The 24,841-nt window shown below is 35.0% G+C and overlaps 1 protein-coding gene across 42 annotated transcripts in view; it reads left to right on the top strand.

Moving 5' to 3' along the window:
* The window catches only part of ATOSA (atos homolog A), an 84,587-nt gene that overhangs the window by 12,172 nt on the left and 47,574 nt on the right, over positions 1-24,841 (top strand). For 10 of the 42 annotated variants that reach the window (XR_015134497.1, XR_015134504.1, XM_086321009.1 and 7 more), the window contains one exon: positions 22,501-22,591. The exons of 28 other annotated variants lie outside the window; for them this stretch is intronic. Coding sequence is in view for 2 of the 14 variants with exons in the window: in XM_086320990.1 (XP_086177116.1) it covers positions 13,440-13,476 (37 nt within the window). In the remaining 12 variants the exon portion in view is untranslated. Of the gene's footprint in view, positions 1-13,305; positions 13,477-22,500; positions 22,592-24,841 lie in introns of those variants that run through there. 4 more of the 42 variants (XR_015134496.1, XR_015134495.1, XM_086320990.1 and 1 more) reach the window with 1 other exon arrangement.

Genomic DNA, 24,841 nt, shown 5'->3' with positions numbered 1-24,841 from the left:
TTTTTTTCCCTTTGCAGAACCAGTTGTTAAACATTTATCATCATACTACTGTGTGTATCTCCTAAAAATAAGCATTCTTGGGAGGGGATATATGTATAATTATGGCTGATTCCAGTTGTATGTCAGAAACCAACACAACATTGTAAAGCAGTTTTCCTCCAATTAAAACATAAAAAAAAAATTCTCCTATGTACCTGTAATACAGTTACCATATCCAGGAAATCTATTAGCACAATGCTAATATCTAATTTACTGTTTATGTTCATATTTCTCTAGTAGTCCCAGTATTGTCTATAGTAATACTGCCTTTTAAGGAAGGAAGTTGCTTTCTGTTACAAAAAAGGAGTTAGACCCTGGTGTTGGACATTTAGAAAGCTTTTGGAGAATACCATAAGAATATATAAATGTACAAGTAAGTAAAAGTACTGGCTTTTGGGAAAAAAAAATAGGTCATGTAAATAGGACAGTTAATTAGGATTTTAGGGTATTTCCTTATTTTGTTTAACTTTTTTGAAAAAAAAAATTACTTGGACTAAGTGGATTTAAGAGGAAAATGAGTATTGGTAAAATTCCAGGACTTCCCAGTTGAAAAAGAATTATATTTTAAATTATTTTTGCATTGGAAAGAATTCCACTTTTAATCCTGAAGCCTCATGCTACCTCTCTGACTTCATTTCTTGGTACTCTAAGGTTCCCTGTACCCTAGGCACATTATTCAGTCACTACAAACACATTGACGTCATGGGGACTTGGCATTTGCTGTTTCCTTTTGGACTGTAAGTCTCAAGATTGTCTTTTACATCATTTGACTTTCTACGCAGTTGTCACTTCTTCAAAGTGAGGAAGTTGTCACTTCCTAGACCATCTTATCAAAAGAGTACAGGTCTTTTCTTGTCTCTTGACTCTGAATTACTCTTCATTGTACTTGTCACTACTTGACTTGATGTTTTATGTTTGTTTATTTGCTTTTTTTGTTTTTCTCTCAATAGGAATATAAACTTCACGAAGGCAGGGACTTAGTGGTGTTTAACCACTGCTGTGTTTGTCAGTGCATGGATTGATGTCTGGCATTTTGTAGCTAGTCAGTAAATATTTATCATTGAATGAATATCTGCATGCATTTTAATATGTTTGTGGTGTAGCATAAAACTTATTACTGGAAAAATTTTTGTATTATTTTTCTATGATTTGTTTGTTTCATAACTGTAAGAATTAATTCTACAGTGTCCAATTTTGTTTCTAAATTTATTCCCACTTCTCAAAGTTATTGGGTGGATCAAATGAGATAACTATAAACAAGCATAGTATAAGATGCTTGTATACAGTAAATAGTTAAAGTAATGTCTACTATCAGAGTTCATAGAGGGTGATTAATTTCGGGGCAAAGCCTGTCTTTTGGAAGAGATAGCAGCTGTATTGAGCCTTAAAACACAGTATGATTTGGATAGATGGAAATTTACAGAGACTAAAAAGGGGAAGACTGAAAGACACAAGGAGCAATAAAGATGATCCAGGGATAGCAGGTCAACTGATGTGAATTGGAGGGGTTACTTAGGAATGGGTGAGATTAGGGTTTTGAATGTCAAGGACTTTCAGCTTCATTCATTTGATAGCAGGGCACCATTTATTAGCTTTCTATGATTAAAAAGAACTTCTTGGGAGAATAATTTCAGTACATTTCTATTATTTCATTGTAAACCAGTACAGATACTGAATATCTGACAGTCTTAAAAAATCAGTTTTTTAGCTCTCAAAATTATATTATAACCTGGTATGATAAAAATTACCTAACACTCATCTCAACTGTTGACTGATTGTTTTCTCCTTTGTATGTTTTCCCTTCACCACCATTCTTTGTAATATATGAGGGATTAATAATTACTGCCTTTTATGAAAATTCTTGGGAATATTAATATGGTATACAATACTGGTTGTACCATGGCTCTTGTTTTATGATACACTTTGTTCAGAGTAGTAAACTGCATGGTTCATTTTAAAATAGCTGTGTGTTAGAACAAATAAGCGGAGAAAGCAATGGCACCCCACTCCAGTACTCTTGCCTAGAAAATCCCATGGACAGAGGAGCCTGGTAGGCTGCAGTCCATGGGATTGCTAAAGTCGGACACGACTTGAGTGACTTCACTTTGACTTTTCACTTTCATGCATTGGAGAAGGAAATGGCAACCCACTCCAGTGTTCTTGCCTGGAGAATCCCAGGGATGGGGGAGCCTGGTGGGCTGCCATCAATGGGGTCACACAGAGTCGGACACAACTGAAGTGACTTAGCAGCAGCAGAACAAATAAGAGGAAACAAGATGAAGTTTGAGATTACTTCTCTCATGGTAGAAGCTTAATGAATTCTGGAGAATTAGAAGCCCTTATACTTTCCAACCTCATGTGAGCTATAAGAGTGAGGAGGTCCCCTCAATACTGATAAGCTTTTCTATCTTTGTTAAGGAGAGAATGAACATATATCTTCTCCCCTATCCAACCCAATAAACATTTCACACCAAAGCTTTAAGAAAAAAATTTTGGTCATACAAGGGGTTTGTTCAACGGTGTATTGTGGCAGAAAGAACACAGCAGGAAATCTTAGATTCTGTCATTCATAACTCCTTTCTTAAAAATTGTTTCTCTGGGCATGTGTGTTCTTAAGTTAGTATACTCACTCTTTAGAAGTTGGAATAAGGAACATATCTATGCCTTTGAGGAATCTGCACTCAAATCTTGGTAATTATTTTGTTGATTGACTGCTGGTCCTGGAGACATATTTCTGTAGTCCAGCATATAACAACCCTCCTGTGCTTTTTCTTGTAGTTTATGTTGCAGAGTTCAGGTATCTGCTAGGGGACTCTGAATGACTAACAATGGAGGGAAAAAAAAGTCATCAGGTTACATCATGGTGCAAATTAAATTCCATTCTAAAGAGCTCAGGACATGAAAATGGTTTTATGATTCTGAGATTACTCTCAAAGTTAAGCTGTTGCCAGAAATCAGAATTGAAAAGGTCCTTAGTGTGAGTCTCTTTCATTTTTTTTACAGCTGATAAAGCATAAGGCCCAAAGGAAAAAAAGTAACCTGTCTAACTATAAAAGTAAAACAAATTACCTACTAACCAGTTGAGAATTTTTCTATACTATATTATTACCTCTGACAAGAGCACAATTGCCCCTAGATTCTGGCCCCATGATCATGATCATCATGATCATTCAGCCTTCCTCAAGGAATGTGGAAGAAACAAAGGCTAGGTGATTATATTTTAACATTCTTCTCCAAGTAGTGTGTACATACTGTTAAAAGAAAGTCAAATGGTAATAAATAGACTCAATGTGAAATAAATATTTAATCCTTGAAACTGGGATGCTAAAAAGAGAAAGGAATATAAAGAAATTAGAGATAATGTCTAAATTTTAAAAGTTAAGAAATAATGTGAAGCTTATTATTAAGAATTATAGAGGAAGAAGTCCATTTTTAGTTTTGTCATGTGAAAAATAAGGCTAGTAATAGTACCTAAATAAAGGACTGGCATAGTGGTTAAATGAGGTAATCCATGTAAAGTGCTTGGAATAGTGTTTGACTCTGAAGAAATATTCAATAAATGTGATGTATTATTGTTAGTATATTAACATTTCTTGAACAAGTAAGAAAAGTACATGTTGTAAGTGCTCTGAAGGAAATACACAAAGGTTAAGAAGATGACAACTTAGGGCAGGGAGAAGACCCCCTTGCTTGGGATGATTAGCTAAGGCCTCTCTGAGAAAGTGAGGCGAAGATAAGAAGGAGCCTGCTGTGTAATGAGTGAGGAGAACATTGCAGGCCAAAGAAGTGGTATGTTCAAAGGTCCTGAATTTAGAAAGAGCCTGGCATGCGCTAAGAAACAAAAGAAGACCAGGGCATGTACCACTGTTTGGGCATCCTTTACTTGCTCATTTTAGACTGTCTCCTTCACTAGAGTACTTATTCTCCAAGGGCAGGACAGCATCTGACTTCTTCCCTCACACCTGTTATGGTCCTTGGCACAGGGCTGGCATTTGTTAGATAGTTGAGAAAACATTTCATCACTGTCAGTGCTTTGTGGGTGAAGACTTGATCTTTCCTTCAAACAAGATAGCTAGGATGTAGTGAGTTGCTTATGGTTACTTTTTTAAAGGATATTTGGAAAACCTGATGCACAGCTGTAAAGTATTCACATACCATAAAATATCGTAAATTTTATATTTTGACTCAGTGAGTTTCATGGAATAAAAAAATTACATTAAAAATTTAATTTGAATTAACTGTTTTATATATCTATTTTAACCATGAAGTTCACATTTTCTTGGGGGATGGGATGGGTTAAATGCTACCTGGGATGGTCCTGGTTTACGCCTGATGTCCCTGTGTTCAATCCTATTTCACAGTTTGTCTCTCCTTTTTTTATTGTTTTGTACAAAGAATTTTATGTTCACACTAGTGTTGTGCTGTCCTGCTGGTGCACTTAAATCTTGTTTTCTGTTAACTTCTGTTTTATTCTGTATTTAGCTAGCTTGCTGTGTTATGTAGGGTATTGTATTTAATATTTTATAATTTATGTGGACTCTTGTACTAAATCAAGGTATTGACTGGAATGCTTGCTTTGACTTAGTCAAACCACCTGGACTTTGTTTCAGAAAGTCTTGATTTCTAAAATGTTTCTACCAAACTGCACGTTTTAGCAAAAAAATTTTAGTCAAAGTCATCAGAATTCTTATGAACAGTGTCTTCTGTGGTAAATGTTAAATTAGTGATTGTACAGTGTATAGGTAAAATGACTTATTTTTAGAATTTACTGTTAAATATGGTAAAACTCTGGACAATTGGATTCCTTTCCCTCTCTTCTCCTGAATCATGTTCATTGGGCACCTGATACATGCCTGGCACTTACATGGTAGAAATACAATGATGAGCAAGAACTAACATGAACTTTGCCCTCTGGAACCTATAGTTAAATGTAGTCTTTCCTCACTTTTTTTCCTGGAGGTTACCCTTTGCTGTTTTGGAAGAGGTGCAAAGGGCCAGTAGGGGAACTGGCCCAGAGGAGAAAAGTAGCAGATGGCCTGCACAGACTTGTAGATCTTTGACATTCCACTACTCTTTTCTATTTGTTGTTGTCTCAAATATTTTTGGTTTGACCATAGGGTTATGTGTGTATGTGTTGGTTGTTCTGTTTTTGTTTTTGAGAATAAGGAATGGAAATTTTTTCTCAGTAAGTGCAGGTTTCACTTGAGGTGCTTATTAGTTCATGATACTTTGTTGATTTTCCCCTCTAGGTGATGCAACTAAAACCTTTCTGGTCTAAAAGGTTAGAAGCTATTGAGGTAGTCAAAAAATAAGTACTTTGCACAAGGTTGCTAGGTAAAATAATTGTGTAAACTGAGATTGTATCTAAAATGGAAAGCTTTGAAAGGCTGACTACAACATTTGTGTGAATAAAAAGAAAATGCTCCCTCTACACAAAAGGGTAGATGCAGTAGTTACAGAATTCATGCATTCTGGTGGTAAATCTCTAGCAATTACTTCTTTCTCAGACTCGGTAAAACATAATATCAGCCTTTAATATGTGCTTCCAAAGTCCATATTGGTTGAATGTGATAAGGTAGAACCAAACACCTATTGGAGAGAATTAAGGTGGGGGGAGGGTCACTGAGAGGTAGTATCACATGGAGCAGTAGGTTAAAATTTTTTTTGACTGCTCACAATTACAAACAGTTGAAGTTGCTGCCCTGTAACAGCATTCCCTCCTCCCAAACAAAATTTGGTACTCAGTCTTGCTCATGAAGTGGTAACTGATCTTTTCTTTTTCCCATTTTATTTAAAAAGAAAATGATAGTCCCAGACCTTTAGATTAATTTCACAGCACATATAATCCTACAGATTATTTTAGCATTTAGAAGAACTTGAAAAACCTTGATTAAAGTTCTGATTTTTCTTATGGTTACTGGGGGGAACATTAGAGGGATGGGATAGTTAGGAAGTTTGGGATGGACATATACACAATTCTATATTTAAAATGGATAGCCAGCAAAGTTGTACTGTGTAGCACGGGCAACTCTGCTCAATGTTATGTGGCAGCCTTGGATGAGAGGGGAGTTTGGGGAAGAATGGATACATGTATATGTATGGCTGAGTCCCTTTGCTATCTACCTGAAACTATCTCAACATCGTTGATTGTATTTCAAAGTAAAATAAAAAGTTAAAAAAATAAATAAAGTTCTGGTTTTGTCACCTGATCTGTTTAAGCTTAATTAAATTACCTAGCTTCTCTGAACTTCAGTTAGTTCAGTTCAGTCACTCAGTTGTGTCTGACTCTTTGCAACCCCATGGACTGCAGCACACCAGGCCTCCCTGTCCTTCACCGACTCCCAGAGTTTACTCAAACTCATGTCCAGTGAATCGGTGATGCCATCCAACCATCTCATCCTCTATCATCCCTTTCTCCTCCCACCTTCAATCTTTCCCAGCATCAGGGTCTTTTCAGATGAGTCAGTTCTTCACATCAGGTGGCCAAAATATTGGAGTTTCAGCTTCAACATCAGTCCTTCCAATGAATATTCAGGACTGATTTCCTTTAGGATGGACTGGTTGGATCTCCTTGCAGTCCAAGGGACTCTCAAGAGTCTTCTCCAACACCACAGTTCAAAAGCATCAATTCTTTGGCACTCAGCTTTCTTTATAGTCCAACTCTCACATCCATACATGACTACTGGAAAAACCGTAGCTTTGACTAGATGGACCTTTGTTGGCAAAGTAATGTCTCTGCTTTTGAATATGCTGTCTAGGTTGGTCTTAACTTTTCTTCCAAGAAGTAAGCGTCTTTTAATTTCATGGCTGCAGTCACCATCTGCAGTGATTTTGGAGCCCAAAAATATAAAGTCAGCCACTGTTTCCACTGTTTCCCCATCTATTTGCCATGAAGTGGTGGGACCGGATGCCATGATCTTAGTTTTCTGAATGTTGAGCTTTAAGCCAACTTTTTCACTCTCCTCTTTCACTTTCATCAAGAGGCTCTTTAGTTCTTCTTCACTTTCTGCCATAAGGGTGGTGTCATTTGCATATCTGAGGTTATTGATATTTCTCCTGGCAATCTTGATTCCAGCTTGTGCTTCATCCAGCCCAGTGTTTCTCATGATGTACTCTGCATATAAGTTAAATAAGCAGGGTGGTTGAGTTTCAGTTTCCTCATTGGTTAAAATTGAGATAATGTATTCATTTTAGAAGTTTGTTGTAATGACATAACCTGAGGAAAGTAGTTGTACCAGTCCCTTAAACACATAATCAATGGCTATTTTTATTCTCTCTAGTTTGTTAGCTTAGGAAAGTGAAAGTGATAATAATGGTGAATCCTATTCAGAGGAAAATTAATTCAGTTTTAGATATATTAGAGTTTGCATTCAAACAGATAGCCAAAAGAGTTCAGTCACATCATTTGGAAACAAGAGTGTATGAAATAGTCTGAAATGAACAAATTTTTAAAAAATGCAAGTAAACAGTATTAAAGCTTTGCGGACTTAACAATTGAGTCTTAAAGCTGCATGAGGTTTTCTTGTGTCGCTGAGAGTCGGACACGACTGAGCGACTTCACTTTCACTTTTCACTTTCATGCACTGGAGAGGGAAATGGCAACCCACTCCAGTGTTCTTGTCAGCAGAATCCCAGGGACGGGGGAGCCTGGTGGGCTGCCACACGTCTATGGGGTCGCACAGAGTCGGACACGACTGAAGCGACTTAGCAGCAGCAGCAGCAAACTGTTTTACTTTACTAGATTTTGTTAATATTCTTCAAAAATTTTAAATGCAGGACCTGTCATTTGTATGACTATTGGCATAACTCAAATTTATGGCTAGTGATAGCTAGCTGTAGGGGGGTGGTGATGATGGTTGGGGGAGACAAACAGGACTTGGAATTAGACCTCTGTTAGATGATTCTGTTTCTTCATTCTTATTTCACAGTGTTGTGATTGTCAAAGGGTCGAGTAAATGTAAGATACATTATCTCCATGGAAATACTTTTACTAAAATATCATTTTATCAGGATAAAAAATTCTTGTTTCTGGACTTTTAAGACTGAATCAAACATACCCTTCTTTATAATAGTGAAAGATTGACAACATCCCAGACCATGTCTTTAAAGAAATATGGGTCTAGGTAAAGGGGAATCCATGTGTATCCTGGCATGTATTTTATTTAAGAATGATGATAGTATTTTTATTAAGACCCAAGTAGTATAGGATATTAAAAATTAACTCTTATTCCTGGTCTTGATACTTATTAAATGTATCTAGTGTGTAGATAAGATATTATTAGAGTGTTTGTCCAGTAGCTTAGATTATAAATAACCCCTGTTCTTGCTCATTTTAAACAATGTAGTATGAATGATGCCAAAAAACAGGCTAGAACATTTTCTTCTCTCCAAGATCTTAGATTTTGTAAACAAGGCTCTGCTCCTAAAACTAATCTAGGTCATCATAACCCCAAATCTTTTGAAAGATGACAATCTCAATTAAGCCTATTAGGTTATTTTTAATACTGCAAATTTATGAAGTGTTTTAGGTCTTAAAAACACAATATGTTTGGATTGTATAGTCACTTGGCTTATTTGTACCATGTGATAATGAATACAAATCACTGGATAATCATTTCAGCAATAATGATCACTGGAAATCTCCATATGAGTGGAAATTAATGTAGCCTTTTATGGCTTAATTTATCCAATACTGACCTAACAGCATAATTTTTGAATAAATATGGATTTAATGAGAAAAGTCATAAATTTTCTTAATTCCTTAAATTGTAAAATTTAGTTTTATTTAGTCTTTCTTGCAAATAAGTTAGTGAACTGTGAAATGTGTTGTTAAAGTGACATTATTTAACAAACTAAAAATGTCAGTGTCATAAAAATCTTTCTATGATAGTCAAGATTTAAATTTTATCCCTATTGATATTAATATGGGATACTACTAATGTATTAGCCTTTTATTTGTTGGTGTGTGTGTATGTATGAATGTACATTTGCTGTTTAGCAACATATTTATAGAACTGATGTTTGCAAAAGAAAAGAGGAAACTTAAATTGCTTGAGAGCCTGGTGTGCTGCAGTCCATGGGGTTGCAAAGAGTCAGACACAACTCAGTGACTGAACTGAACTGAACTGAGAGCCAAGTCTTGCGCTAGATGGCTCATAACTCTAGAGAAATTATTACTGCCACTTTACAGATGAAGAAATAGACTCAGATAGCTTAAATCATTTGACAGTACAGCTTCTTAAGAGGAAAGAACTTGAACCCTAGACACGCTAGCTCTTCTCCATTATGTCTTGCTGCTTTAAGGGATCTTTTCAGTAATTAGGTTGTATTTTGTGCAAACATGTTTACACTGTTAACCCCTAGAAGACTGACTACCAGTGATGACAATATCCTATTTGTGCTGTTTTTCAAAATTATTGTATCTTGTCCCATTTGATCCTTACAACATACCAACATTGCAGTCAAAAGAAGAAGAAAAAAAAAGAAAATATTTCTGATTTAGAAATGAATAATTTCAGAGAAGTATTTAAGGTAGAGTTTAGTCTAGAACCCAGATCCGTAGTTCCTGGTTCAATGTTCTTTTCTACCTCCTTTACTTTCTCTGAATCAGGTATGTGATCTGTGATTATGAAGTAGTGAAGTTCACAGATTGAACCTTTTATTGTGTCCTTAATGTAACTATAGCCTGGCTCCCTGTTTAGCAGTCAAATCCTGTTTTTCTGTCTTGTAAGTAACATCAATGACAGTTCTGAGGTGTAATGGGGCTGTAGTGGTGGTTATTGAATGAGTAATAAATAGAAAAATGTTAGCTTGAGATTTTTGTATTTCAAGTTTATTCTTATATGATGCCATATTTGTCTTATGGAAATATAATTATGAAAGGAATTGTTAAAAGCACACAGATTTAGGAATACCTGTTTCCTGGCTTTGCCCACTTAGTTTTGCCTACTTGAGCAGGTTATAAAGCAGTTTTCTCATCTGTGAGAATAGTAACTATCAGAGGAGATGGGCATGTAAAGAAATTAGCACTATGCCTGGTCCATGGGCCTACATATATAGTGATGGTGGTGGTGGTTTAGTCGCCAAGTTGTGTCCGACTCTTGTGATATATATAGTAGCTATGTAATTACCTTTGAAGGGTTCTTTTTTCTTCTAGCAATTTATCTTTTTTGTTTAAAAACTATCCAAGCTAGCATGGTTATCTCTTAAAGAGAGAGATCTTAAAAGATATCTTAAAAGATAAGGTATCTTAAAAAGCTTCCTCGATGGCTCAGTGGGTAAAGAATCTGCCTGCAATACAGGAGACACATGAGACGCAGGTTCAATTCCTGGGTCAGGAATATCCCCTGGAGGAGGAAATGGTAACCCACTCTAGTATTCTTGCCTGAAAAATCCCATAGACAGAGGAGACTGGCGGGTTACAGTCCTTGGGGTCACAAAGAGTAGGACATGACTGAGTGACTAAGCACGGCATCTTAAAAGTAGATAGTTCGATTGTTTCTGCTAACAGAGGACTTGGATTATGTGAAACAGTTAATATTTCAAATTTTTCCATTCTGTATTTGGAATATGTAGCTTAAAAAAACTCATGGGAGATTTGCTTCCTACTTATTTCCTTAGATTAGTATAATATAGATAATTTACACTTCTTGAACTGGCCCATTTGGAGAACACAATTATGACCATACTGGGCAAAAAGGGTTTTTTTTCCTGGTTGAGGGTTGAGAATTGAGAACCTGAGACTAGTACTTGGTATAGCATTTTATTGATATATTATTCAGATTTTTAACTTGTTGACTGTTGAGATTATTTATAGCATTGTGTACCACAGTGAACCAGGGGAAAAAGCAACCATTCTTCAGAATTATATAAAGTGCCATTTTGAAATTTATTTATCATTTTGAGAACTGGTAGCAGAGGAAGCATTTTGCTAAATAAATCTCTTGGTTGCATTTTACTTTTTAAGGTGGCATGTCTCTTCCAGTTCATTTTATTCACTTGTAATTACATGCTTCTGATTAAATTTAGTATTTTTAATAAGTTCTCTTTGAATATGTTAATAGTTTTAGATTATAGAAACTGGCTATTATTAGCCTTTAATTAAAAATTTTAAGAATTTTAACTGAAAGGAAGTATTCTAAAACAGTTTAGAGATCATATATTCTTTTTTTCAAAGATATAGGAAGAAGTTAATTTTGAATTATGCAATTATTTATCCGAAATTTTTTTAAAATCTATTTTCTTTGGTTCTAGTTGTATGACTTGAATAAATGTTTGGAATTGATATTCTTATTTAAACTTGTTCTATTTAACTTTGCATGGTTATGAAATCAAATAAAGTAGTATATGGAATATAAATCAGTCATGGTGCTAGGTAAGCAATAATGTAGATAGTTGTAGTATCTCCCTTCAAAGCACTTACAGTGTGGTGGAGGAGAATGTCCAACCAGTCATTTTGCAAATAATTATTTAACATTTTGTGAGCTAAGTACTAAGAAAAAAGTATAGAGAGACGGAGACCAGGTTCAGAAAGCTGCCCTGGGGAAGAGAAATTTAAGGGAGACTTATCAGTGGAAGGGATTGTGGGAGACCACTCCAAGCAAATGAGGAATAGAATTTGCAAAGGCTCTTAAGTTTTGAAGAACCTTAAGAGTCCTTAGTAACCAAAAAAAGCAGTCTGACTAGCAAAGAGCACCTTTTAGCCTTCACAGTAGTCCTGTGAATTAATTCCATTTTATAGACAAGAAAACTGAAGCTCAGAGTAGTTTACTAATTTGTATAGGGTCTTACTGTTTTTAAATGGCAGATTCATATTTTGAACCCAAGTTGGTCAGCCTGACTCCAACATCCTTGTTCTCTCTACTCTGCCATTCTTTCTCTGAGTCGCTTATCTCAGAGGTTATTGTGCTCCCAAACACATCTCTCTCATTATTTCTCAGAAGGCTTAGCAGCTCTCCTTCTGGCTAATTGTTAAGCCAACGATCGGGTTCTTTCCTTATACTACTTAGGTAATAAGGTTTAACTCTTACAGGTTATATCTCTTACTTGTATTCTGTAGAACTCCAGGGATCCTGAAAGCTTTTTCAAGGGTAGGAATTTTGTAGATTCTGGGACTAATATGAAACTGCAGTGTTGTTTGTAGCCTCTTATTTAAAAATAGCCTCCTGGTGCTCATGGGGTGCTTTAATAGTGCCAACATTTCCATCAGCCTCTCTGCCCTATCCGCAAGACACTCCACATAAACAAAGATCTGAGTAATAAATAGTATGCTTCTGCTGTTGCCTCTGCCTACTCTCTCCTGTATAGAAATCCTAATGCCACCACTAATAATGCATTTTATTGGAAGAATGCAGATTTAAAGGATTCCATTGCTTTAAAAGTTTGAAAAACACTATCCTAGTTTGTGTGAAGTTCATGGGAAATATTTCCTAAATGAGAAATTTTTCTGATTCTTCATATCTGTTTATCTGCTACTACCTGCATTGACTCCCCCAAACATTTTTCCTAGAGGGAAAAAAATTACTGAAAAATAAATTTAATTCAGACTCAGTGTCATTGTTTTATGTTTTTTGTCATTGTTTGTATGAGAAGAGATATTTTAATGCAGATACCTAGTTAAATCTTTTATTGTCAGAGTTTACTGAGCAATTTTTTCTAAGCAACCTGTTAACCTCAGTTTGTCTTGCCCTCTTAAAAGACACTGCATAAATTTGAGGGAGGACTATTTTTAGGTCTTGCCTTGTTTTAACTAACTAATCTTGGTTTTCTTGGAATTTGTGAAGTTTGTTGTGAAGTAATTCATAGTTCTGGGTAGACAGAGGTTAATGCTTTATCCTGATTGTCCTAAATTTTTGTATTCTTTGTTTACAGAGGGTTTCACATGGTAGAACCTGATTTACTTGAAATGCGAAGTAATAAATTGATTCCCTCCACCACCCCTTTGTCCTCTGTTTTATGTGAAACACCGACTGAAGTGAATGTTTGCCCTATGAATTTCTCTCCATTTTAAAAGTACCCAGAGACGCACATTTTAGGGACGCATGCTAGAATACTTTGTCATTATCGTCACACCAATCTTTCCTTTCACGTTGCCTAAACACAGCTGAGTTGGTAAGAGGAGCAAAGACAACAAGATAGCGCTGCCAAGTAGAAGGGAAGCTGTAGTGGACCCAACGAGCAGGGGCGGCAGAGCACACCCTCCATCCAATCAGCTGTGAGTGCTGTTGCTATGTGCGCTCTTACTCTGCTGCCTTTGTGAAAAACCTTACACAGAGCGAAGCGAAATCAGCACCCACGGCTGAACATTTGTTTTAACCACTGCAGACATCTGGATCCCTCAGTTACTGACTGTATAGCTATTGACAGCCAGAAGGCAACTTCTTTTGTACAAGGATTCCAGTATGGTTTTCAGTGGAAACAAAGGGCTTCACAGAGAAGGTGTGTAATGAAGTGTTTTCAACGGCTTTATTTTTAAACTTCCAATTTTCAGTAGCTGTTTACAGTTGCAGTGTTTGCTTTGCGTGGATTTTTAATAAACAGGTCTAGGAAAATGATCTCATGTTGAAAACCATTGAACTTAGAGAATTTTCTTTACCTTCAAATAGCCTGTTTTCTTTGAACAGCATGGCTTAAAAGATTATTAAAATGTTCATCTGAACAATGAGGAGGGAGAAAAGAAACCAAAATACAATGTGCTTACTTTAATGGGGGAAAATATGACAAAAACGAGAAAATTGGGAAGAGAAAGAGGTTTAGACAGAAGTATTAACTGTACTTGGGTGCGGGAGGTTTTTGTTTTTGTTTTTTTTAAATAGAAGCTCTTAAGGAGAATGTATTTTATAGAAGTTACGTATTTTTAACTGAAATTCATTGTTTCTGAATTTGAAGAGATTATCAGAATTTAGCTTAGTGAGAATTTTGACATAGTTTTGATGTTCAGTCTTTCTGTAAAGGATTTCTGAAGATGCAACCTCAAATTGTATAAGCTCTTAATTGTTTGATCTGTTGGCTAGTTCTTCTCAGTTCAGATAAAGTATAGTAGTATAATCAAAATGCAGACAGTGGTGTGTTCTACTAAATAAATGTCCATATAGAAAATTGAAAATATAAAGGATTTTGCAGACAAACTAGAAATGTATATAAGATACTATTTTTAAAATTAAAGTAAGCCTCAATTAAATGTAATAATTCCTTATCTGACTTAGTTAATACTGCAGATATAGTAAAGTCTTATTAAATTAAACCTCACCAATTCAGTATTTGTAATAATTAAACAAAATATGGGTTACAGTTTACTTTTATGAGATCTGGAAAAACCAGTTTATCCAACTAATTACAGGCAAGTTTTAAAATATCTTAAACAGAAATCTTCACGCAGTTTCAAATACTGTGAAATTATATCTTACATAGTTGATTTAGCTAATGATTCTTTTAAATTAATTAAAGCAGAACAGAATACTAATTAACATATTACCCATTTATAAACAGTTTTCTTTTGTTTATCTACTTTCACCTGTAAGTGGCTCCTTTTTAATTCACTAGACAATTTATGTCTGAGTAAAATTAGTATAATATAAATTCCAAGCTAATATGCGAGCTTTATATTTTATCTCTACAAATGATATATTTTGGAATATGATTGGTTTTGACATTATTCTCTTCAAGAAGTGCTTGTAATTAGGGAGGGTCAGCATTATTTGATAAGCCAAGAGGGCTCTTTTTTCCATGAAAAGAACTCAAAATATATTTCATGCTTTTGTGCACATTACTGACCATTTTTACGGGTACATGTATATTTAGAAAGGTATTTTATGTGAACCTACATATTGCTAAACTTAAAAAAAATCTGGCATTTCTTAGTTTTTTTCAGTTTGTTATATGTAGCCAAAACTTGATAGGCATTATAAAAATTATGGCAAAATAAAAAAAGCTATTATATACTTTGTACTTGCTAGCCTTCATGATATAAAGCACTCATTTGCAGAAGAGAAGCTGGGAGGGGGGGCAGGTGGGCAGGGATGGGAGGCAGAGGGTTGTTAAATGGGCCCAAACTCATCAAATATAGCTCTAATCCCATGGAACTCAGTCTAGTTATTTCCCTTTTTTGAGCTATCACTCTCATCAATTACTCATTTTATTTTTTAATTATACAACCACAGAAACCAAAGTGTTCCTCGTATTGGTTCCCCATCTGCTTGGTTTATTTCTTAAGAGTTAACAGACTTTCCAAGAGAAGGATGATTTCATTCATATGCTGCAAAAAAAAAAAAAGAACATGATGTTGGCAAGAAATTTAGATCTGCTTCTGTGTCACACAAAAGCCTTGCCATTGTGTTGTAGGAGGAATAGTCTTGGCAGAATCCTAGATTTTATTTCTGGGCTCATCACCTAAAGATGGTTCTTATACATCTTATACATGTGAGAGTTCCTGTTCAGTAACAGAATCTCAGGGTAATAACTGATTTTTTAAAATCTGGTCAAGGTGACATTGCTAGCATACTTCAGCTCTTTGAATTTATCTGTTATTTGACGATAGAATTTTAATTGTCTTATTCTGTGTCAGATCTTTCTGACTTTGTTTGTACTTGTAAATAGAAAAATACTTCAGTTCTCAAAAGTAGTGATTTCTTTTTTGTCTTAGCCACTTGATAGGATAGCAAATAGAAATTCTCATATTTATCAGATGCAGTGCTTTCTGTAACAGATTTTATTTCAAATAAAATATTTTTAACTTTTAAATCACCAGGCAATAATATAGAATATGTAAATAGTATTTCATTTATAATTCTTCAAAAAATTTCTCTTATTTAGAATTTCAGGTTAAGAAGGGGTAACAACCCAAGTATTTCTTTTTCTTTTGGTCTTTTGTGAAATCTTTTTTTAAAAAATAATTCCTACAGCAAGTATTATCCCCAAGTGTTTGATTCCTACATGTATGCTCTAAGTATTGTAGCACTATATGCAGTGTTTCTTTGACTCTTCCTTGCAGAAATTCCATTCACTTACTCCTGTTCTGAACCCAGAAAAGATTTGATTATTATAGTCAGCTAGGCAAGTAAGTTTTGTCTTAATAACTCTTGATCAGACATTTTCATATAGCAGCAATGCTATTATGTAAACTGTATTGCTTTTGCAAGAGTATAATCTTTTAAAAAAAATCTTCAGATGCCATTGTATCTAAAATCAGAGACCCAAGTTTTAAAAACACAGTTGTTTGGAGTATTACTTGAATCTGATTATATAATTCTTTGTGATGAGGCTGAGTTATTAAGCTATTACTTGATAAACTGGAAATATTGCCTTGTTTTCTTCACTGGTCTCAGTTTTACTCATTCAAAGACTTCTGAACATCAAAGGATTTGAATTATAAGGTTTATGATAAGCACAGGAACATTAAAATTATAAATTACAGGAGGTAGTCAAGATAGAGTAGAAAAAAGAATTGGGTCCTAAAAGTCATATGTAGCTGTACCTCGCATTTTGCTGTAAGCTTCTTGTTATCCAGAGTATGAAAAGAAAACTCTGCCAGTTATTTGCAATCCCTGTTATTTATGTAACATTTTATTGCTAAATATTAGCCATTCTCTTTTCTTTAAAAATTACTCTACATTTTTAAATTCTGATGAGAATTTTAAGTATACTATAAATATAATTTTTTATATTTTTCTTCTAAGTTTCACATATTCAGATATACTTTTATGCAGAATCTCAATCTTCTAAGATACTTTATGACCCAGAAAGTCTTCGAAACTTGGGGATTTGGGCAGAAGAAAGGGCAGAGCTGGACTTCCTGGTAGTCCAGTGGTTAAGACTCCCAGCTTCCAGTGCCCCCACTTAAGGCCGAGTGAGTTCAATCCCTGATTGCGGAACTAAGATCCCACATGCCTTGCTTGGCATGGCAAGAAAAACAAACAAAAAAGAAGAAGAAGATAGGGCAAGGCTGATAGGGAAGTATGTGACTAAACCTCTGAAGAAAGATAATAGTCAATAATGGCAAGGAAACAATGAGTAAATGGGAAAATAAATGAAGTCAAGGAGGCAGGAAAAAATTTATTTGATACAATGTTATTTTTGAGGGGTGTGTGTGTGTGTGTATGTATGCATAAAAGTTCCCACCAGTGCTGGGCTGACTGACTAGAGCTGGTAAATTCACCAGGGATTTGTTTACTGGGAAGTAACTTGTTTCTGACTTTTCTTTTAAATTCCTCAACTAGGTTGTGATAAGGATGACCTTGTATTTACCACTCATTAATGACAAGGGACAAGTCAGCTGTCTGGAAACCAGAAGTTAAATTTTATCACATACATGATGAATGTAACTGTTTTGAAATATAAGAACTTACAGAATAAAAATCTGGTGATATAGGGGCTAAAATGTAAAAACTCAAAATTCCAAGCCAAAATGTTCAGAAAATGGTCTTTTGTCATTTTAATAAGTACACAAAATTTCAGGTTCTTTTTCAACTGATCACATTATTTTCATTGCTTTGGGTAGTGATAATTTTATGTTATTTTGGGAGAGAGGTTCAATCTGGTTCCCGTCCTGGTTTTCATATTTTAATCAAGTGCTAAGATTTTGTGATTCTTACATAAACATGTTTAGTCTTTCAATTCGGCTAAAGATAAAGTTTAGCTTATTGAAAATTAGAGAACCAGCAAATGTAAAGAAAAGACAATCTTTTACTGGTTTACTCCATTTTTTTCACTGTCAGTGCATTCAATGGTACTGCCTAAGTGGCTTCTGCATTGGATCCAGAAATTATTTTACATCTAACAAAAAGGGTAGGAGAACCTTTTTAGAAATACATTTCCTGGTTTTACCTGACTGCATTGCATTGGTGTGTTTGTTTACCTTAAATCATTTTTTCTGAAAATATCCACATAGAAAAAGAATAAAAAGATTGCTCTATGTCCTTGTTTTATATTTTGGGTACTGAGCCTTTTGAAAATCTGATGAAAAATATCAACCCTCTTGCTAGAAAAAATGCATCTATGTATACACATAGATAATTTTGTGGAAAATAGCCAAAGGTTCATAAATTCTCTTAAGAAATCTTATTAGACATAATTTGGTTTTAGTCAGAGAATAAAAGCATTAATTTTAGAGAATTGAGGTTTAAAACAGATTGGATAAGAACTTCAGGATATGAATGGAAGCAAAGTATTAAGTAGTGACTGTGCAGTGCTGTTTTGTCACTTTTTGAGGAGAGGGGAAATGTTCTAACATATACGCCATACATTCGTACTCTTGCAGATGGATTTGTTCTGGGGAGGACCCCACATTCCTGTGCTGACTTCTCTATTCTGGATGAGCTTCTGATAGAGAATCTAGTCAAAAGGACCAGGCTGAGAATGTGTAATATCTAGATCTGAGGACCTACATATCATCTCTGAGTTGTAGGTTGAGATTACAGGAAATCTCAAAGACACCTCCTTTGGCCTTAGACTTTCACCAGAATGCTCTTCCAGAAATTGCTCTGTGCGAGAGATGACAGACCCACTGCAGTGGATGGTACCTAGTTCCATCTTTGTTCTAGAGAACTGAGCAGAACTGATCTTAGTGTATGTGCTCAAGTTTTCAACTCTTAATTAAAAACAATTCTGCATCCACTTTTTATTTCTGCTGGAGTTTTAGGATTCACACATACCAACAATCAGTGGAAAACACAAATGTTGAGGGTGCTTAGAAGAAGGAGTCATGCATGTGGTAGAGGGAAGGAGACTGAAAGGACATAGTGTATTTTTGGGGACCAGCCTATGTTATAACCGTATTCCCATGAGGTAAAAATGTAAGAAAGACTAAATTAGGTTAAGCTTGAGGATAATTTTGGAAAGCTATGTGCCAGTTATCTGAGTTTAGTAAAGCTGGAACAAAACAAAACAGCACTAGAATAGTAGATGGTTGCTTTTTTAGCACAGGGTCATCTTTTGAGTGTAGAGCTAAATCTAGAACTTGTGGTTTTGGGAGAAAGGACTTTGTTTCCTTTTGTGGCAGTGTTTTCTCAGCTTTTCGTCCCCTGCTTCTTTCTGCATGTGGTGTGGAGCGATAACACCCGTATGATCAGAAATATTCCCACAAAAGACAGTCGAAAGGACAATATTGTCTACTTTAGTATTTTCAGGCCCTGAAACAGTAGCGAATTAGGCTTAATGATTTACACAGAGAACAGAGAAATTAGAAAATAAGGTCAGTGAAACTAAGAAAGAAATGAATAAAATCTATATAGCTCTGTTTGTGTCCATGTATCTGTGGTGTATGGCAAAAAGCACAATCCTGGTAACCTGAACTTAAGGAGGCAAAACAAATGGACACTAGTAAATTTTGTCAATGACGCTGACAGGTTCTAATTGTTTCGTTTTAAATATTAAGACTTCTGGGAGCTTTCTCTGATATCTAAGATTGAGTTCCCACCTAACCATTCCCATAGCACTGAAATATACTCCTGTTATTTATCAAGCATCACCCTGAATTAGCTTTACCTGAATGTACTCCACAAGACTGTCCTCTGCTTGAAGGCAGAACAGCAGCTGATTCTGCCGTTGCTTTCAGGAGACGAGCTGGGTTTCACTTAAATTTTTTGACACAGAGACTTCATTTTCCACTCTTACCTTTGAGCCAATATTTAAATTGCTTAAAATTTAGTTTTCTTTCTAGAGCTTAAGTTGCCCTCAACTCATCACATAAGCAGTCAATAGGTTGGTATGAAGAATTCTGTTATTCCTTAGAAGACTGTTGAGACCTAGAAATTCCAATAACAGATATGGAAATTAGAACTCAGAAAGTGCTCTCTCTCCTTTTTATTTTTTTAAATTAAATGTTTTTGCCCTGGCCTAGAGATTTGGTGTCTACCTAATGCAATTAAAAAAATTTTTTAAACAGATATTTCCTTGTCCCATTTAAGAAAATCATATAGATAAGGGCATTTAAAAAACTCACAAAAAACTATTTCAGTGCAAAATATCAAATTCAAGATAATTATCTGGACAGGGAAACAACAAGCCTTTATCACTTTAACTGGAAGTAAGCTGAAATAGGGAGAAAACAAAATGTGGAATATTAACCATTCATTATTTTAGCAGTGTTTGCGAGCTTGTTCATGCCAAGTACTATGCTGGGCAACTGTAAGAGAGATGATCCTTCTTCTCATGGACCTTAGTGGGTTAGAGAAGAGAGGTAAATAGTGATTTATTTGTGTGTGTGTGCGGGCTAAAATTTAGGAAGGAAAAGCATAAGATACAACAGGCTTGTCTCCTAAAAACAATAAAGCATCATGGGAGGGTATAATAGGACCAGATGAGCTTGGATAAGACCTAATTAAGAATTGTGTATTTAAGCTGAACTAGAGCTCATCACGTTATTTTTTACCCTATTTTCTTAATTTTTAGAACTTTGATCACGTGGTAAGTTAAATTTTTAACTTCGTAAATGTGTAGGTCATTAGAAAATGTAATTTTAAAAACTCATACACAAGAGTAACAAATTTAATTTTGAATTAATTTAATAGAGAAATTTTTAATATTTAAATTATTTATAATTTGGGGGTACCCTGGGTCTTCTTTGCTGCACGTGGGCTTTTGCTAGTAGTGGCGAGTGGGGGCTACTCTCTAGTTGTGGTGCACAGGCTTCTCATTCTGGTAGATTCTCTCGTTGGGGAGCATGGGGTCTAGCTGCACGGACTCAGTAGTTGCAGCTCCCGGGCTTTAGAGCACAGGCTCAGTAGTTGTGGCACATGGGCTTAGTTGCCCTGCAGCATGTGGGATCTTCCTGGATCAGGGATCAGGGATCAAACCAGTCCCCTGCATTGCAAGGCAGATTCTTAACCACTGAACCACCAGGGAAGCCCTAGAAAATTCTTTATGAAGAAAAACATTTAAATCTTCCAAAGAATGTGAATGGTGAGATTTGACCCTTTAAAATGCAGTTTTTAAAAAGTTGGTTGAAGTGATTTTTGAGTCGCTAACTCTGATTTGGGGGAATCATTGAAAAATTACTGAGGTATCAAGAATGGAAAAGCAGTGAGTGTTAGAGAGTTGGACTGCTCTCCTTAAATAATACACAAAGGATGAATCACCTTTCCACAAAGTTTTTCCATGGTGTGACTTTAAGAATACTGGCATAGTTGGAGAGAAAGATTAAAAAGATTGAGATGGGGCTATGAGATTTGTGAGGAGGGGAGTGCTGGAAACAAGGAATTCTAGTTATTCAATGGAATAAAGAAGGGGTAAGATATCTCAAGGTGGCCCTGTGAGAGAATAAGATCAGATGGGCCAGAACATTGGATGCATACAGGACAGTAATGACTAAAGAGGTTTAAAAAAGTGAGATAGCATCCCTCTTCACCTCATCTCTCATTGGTCCCCTTTATGAATCCAGTGCTCTGACCAAACTGAGAATGCTGAGAGATGAGATATGGGAGGTTGTTAGTAGAAGCAGTCAGACTTTACCAATGAGGACTTGTTGGAGACAGGAGAAAGGGAGGAGGCATAGATCATTCTAAGATTTCAAGTCACAAAAAGCAAAAACAGCTGTAGTTGGAAACAAGTTTTGTACTTTGACCAGAACCCCCATGATTATTTTTAGTTTGTGGTAGGCTATATGTACCAGGATCAGTCTGTGCTTGTGGCCAAAGTGGTACTTACAGTAAATGGGATGGTAGTATTTTATAATTTCAAAAATCAACACATGTAGAATTAAATATTATTTAAATTGGAAGGGGCATCTTGTTTCTCATTCCTTCATTTTACAAGTAAGTTTGTTGAGGGTCACAGAGTTTAATTGACCTTTCCCGAAGTCTTGTAACTAGTTCATGAGAAAGCTGGAATTGGAATCCAGATCTTCTGGCTTCTAGTATAGCATTTTTCATACTTTTTGCAAGTTACTAAAATTTTGTTTTCATTTGTTTTCTGTTTTATCGAGAGATCTATCAATTTCAAGATCTATTATAAGTGTAAAGGTTGGTGTCAGATCTGTTATTTAGCTATCAAAAAATTTAGGTAAAAGATCTAAGTTAAATATGGATTTAAAGCCAGTTGGCAAGTTTATCTTCTAAACATAGGATTTTAGAATAATCTAACAATAAATAATAGTTATGCTCAATTGACGATAGTTGTGAATCTGTTCACTGAACTAAAACCAGTTTAATCTGGTTCTAGAAGTATCCTATACTTGGGTGATTCAAGTTGATGGTAATGACCACAGTTATCCAATAAAACTTTAATTAAAAGCATTATATTAGCATTAAATCCCACTGCTTGATCATTATCTTTATCAAAGGATACTGCCTTGGCAGAGTTACACATTTGAGGGGGAACTAGAGCGATATGAAACTAAAGAAAAAAATAGAAAAACTGTTGTTTTTCATCTTACCGACCTAATATAGCAAGGTGATATCTTTATAATAGCCATTTACAACTAAACTATAACTTCTATTCAAAATAATTGATCTCTCCACACTTGTGCAGAGGTCAGTGAATGAATCCACTTGAACAAACAAATGGTTACAAGGCTGACATTGTCTGCTTGCTTCAACTGGTTGAATCACTGAAGGAATCGGTGGGTATTCTTTCTTGGTGCTATTACATTATCTCATTTTATTTTTGGCAACCTATCATTCTCATTGACTTCTGATCCATTGCAGTCTCCCCCCCACCCCCCACCACCACCTTTTTTAATGGATTGGCAGTTTTCCACTTTTGTGGAACCTTGTGGTCTCTATTTCCCCATCATTGCTCCTTCAAATGATAGATAAGCTTCTCAGGCTGACTGAAGTGGGAGCAGTGGAGAAGGAGAGGGGAGGGACCTCTGTAGAATCATAGTTGGGTTCTTGGTTATTACTCACACAGGGCCTGAAGTCAAATCATTTTCAGGATAGTGGTGGTGGTTCCTGAAGTTTGGTCCTCAGACCTGTGCTAGTCTAATGTAAGTTTTTTTTCATTTGTCCATGACAAAGATGGCAGCCATTCTCAAGAGAGACTCCTTTTCTGTGATCATGACTGTCAGTTTTTTGTTATTAAGTGTCTTTTCTTTTATGAAATCATGTTTTTTCTTTGTAATTTTGTTTTAATTTTAGAAGTGAAATGCAGTGTTTAAAAATCTCTAGGAGTTTTAGAAAGCTTATTTTAGCAAACTTTGGAGAGATTATTTTAATTTTTTATATTTTATTGTTTCAGATAATCTTTAATTAAGTTTATACATTATTGAAAAAAGTAAATATAAAATTGTGTGTATTGCTGTTTAACTTAATGAATTTTTTATGCCTTTTTATAAACAATATAATTATTTTAATGGCCATAGGATATTCCATCATGTTGACATAACATCACTCAAACCTTTTTCCATAGTAATTTTTGAAAATACTTTTAACTTTACTATTATAGTAGATAAAACATGGCTTTTCACTGTGATTTTAATTGGTATTTCTTTGATTAAATATCCTCTCTAGAGAGATTAAACATTCTGGTCTGTGTTTACTTATGTGAATTCTTCTTTTCAAATTTGAAAATAGCAAGTTTAATTAAAATAGCATATGGAATAATTTAATATATGTAGGAACACTTTGTCAACCATATAGTATAGAAATATGTTCCCTTCTACTTTTTCTTTAAGAAATACTTTGATTTTATACATTTTAATCTGCCAGTATTTTCCTTTATATATATTTTTCTCTTTTCAAGCTAAGAAATGTCTCATTTCACTAAATAAATACATATTGAATATTTTCCCCATTAAAACTTAGATGTGGAAAAAAAAAAAAAACTTAGATGTGATTCTTTTTACCTGTGAGGTCTGTATTTTCATGTATGATCTAAAGTGCTGTTTCTCAAAGTGTGTCACCTGCATCAGAGGCATAAAGCTTTCTTATTAAACATGCAGACTCCTGAGTCAGAATCTCTGGGAGTAGGACCTAGGAATATACATTTTCTGCAAACTCCTAAGATAATACTTGTTTTAGAGTCCTGTTTCTGCTGTAAGAAATTTTTGCAACTTTATGGCTTAAAACAATGCATTTAACCAATTTCTAAATCTGTAAGATGACTCAGAGACCTCATCTGGGCCAACTCTATTTCAGTTGTTAAAAACAAGTGAAAAAGAGTTGCTGAAACAAAAAAACAAGAAAATTGGTAGTAAGGCCTATATTTGATCAGTAGCATATTGGCTAGGGACCTAAATATTGAAATGGGACTAAGATATATCAAGTCTAAAAATTTTCTATGTATTTTTGGAAGATTATATAACCTTTTCTAGATTTTTTTTTTATATTTCTTTAGTCTTTCACCTGAGAGAATTTGTGAAAATAATTGAGGTAAACTATAAGAAAGTATTCCTGACTCAGAAAAATTATAATGTAAATAAAATGTGATATATTGACTTTCATGCAATTATTAATAAGATGATGAATTCTAAAAATAAAAGGCCCACGATACTAAAATCTGTATAAATTTTACATTGAGGTGGACTTTTAGATGCAGATGAGGAAAATTACTTTAATAATTGAGTTTGGCTTGGTTTTATCATGTTGTACCTTATATCCTCAGTATTTATTTGTCTTCTAACTGGAAGTTTGTACCTTTTGACTGCTTTCATCCATTTTCCCCTTCACCCACCCCTTGCCTCTGATAACCACAATGATCTCTTTTTCTGTGAGTGAGTTAGTTTTTCTGTTTTTGAAGTACAGTTGACATCCAACATTATGTTAGTTCCTGTTGCACAGTGATTTGGTATTTCTATACCTTTCAAAATAATCACCATAATAAGTCTAGTTATGATATGTCACCCTTTCAAAGATATTGCATAGTTACCAGC

This window comes from Bos grunniens, chromosome 10 (genome assembly GCF_055505025.1).
Source record: "Bos grunniens cultivar Pamir isolate PY7600 chromosome 10, Bosgru_T2T1.0, whole genome shotgun sequence".
NCBI classification, from domain to species: domain Eukaryota; kingdom Metazoa; phylum Chordata; class Mammalia; order Artiodactyla; family Bovidae; genus Bos; species Bos grunniens.
The sequence above is the reverse complement of the archived record's forward strand: the minus strand, read 5'-3'. Positions and strand labels throughout refer to the sequence as shown.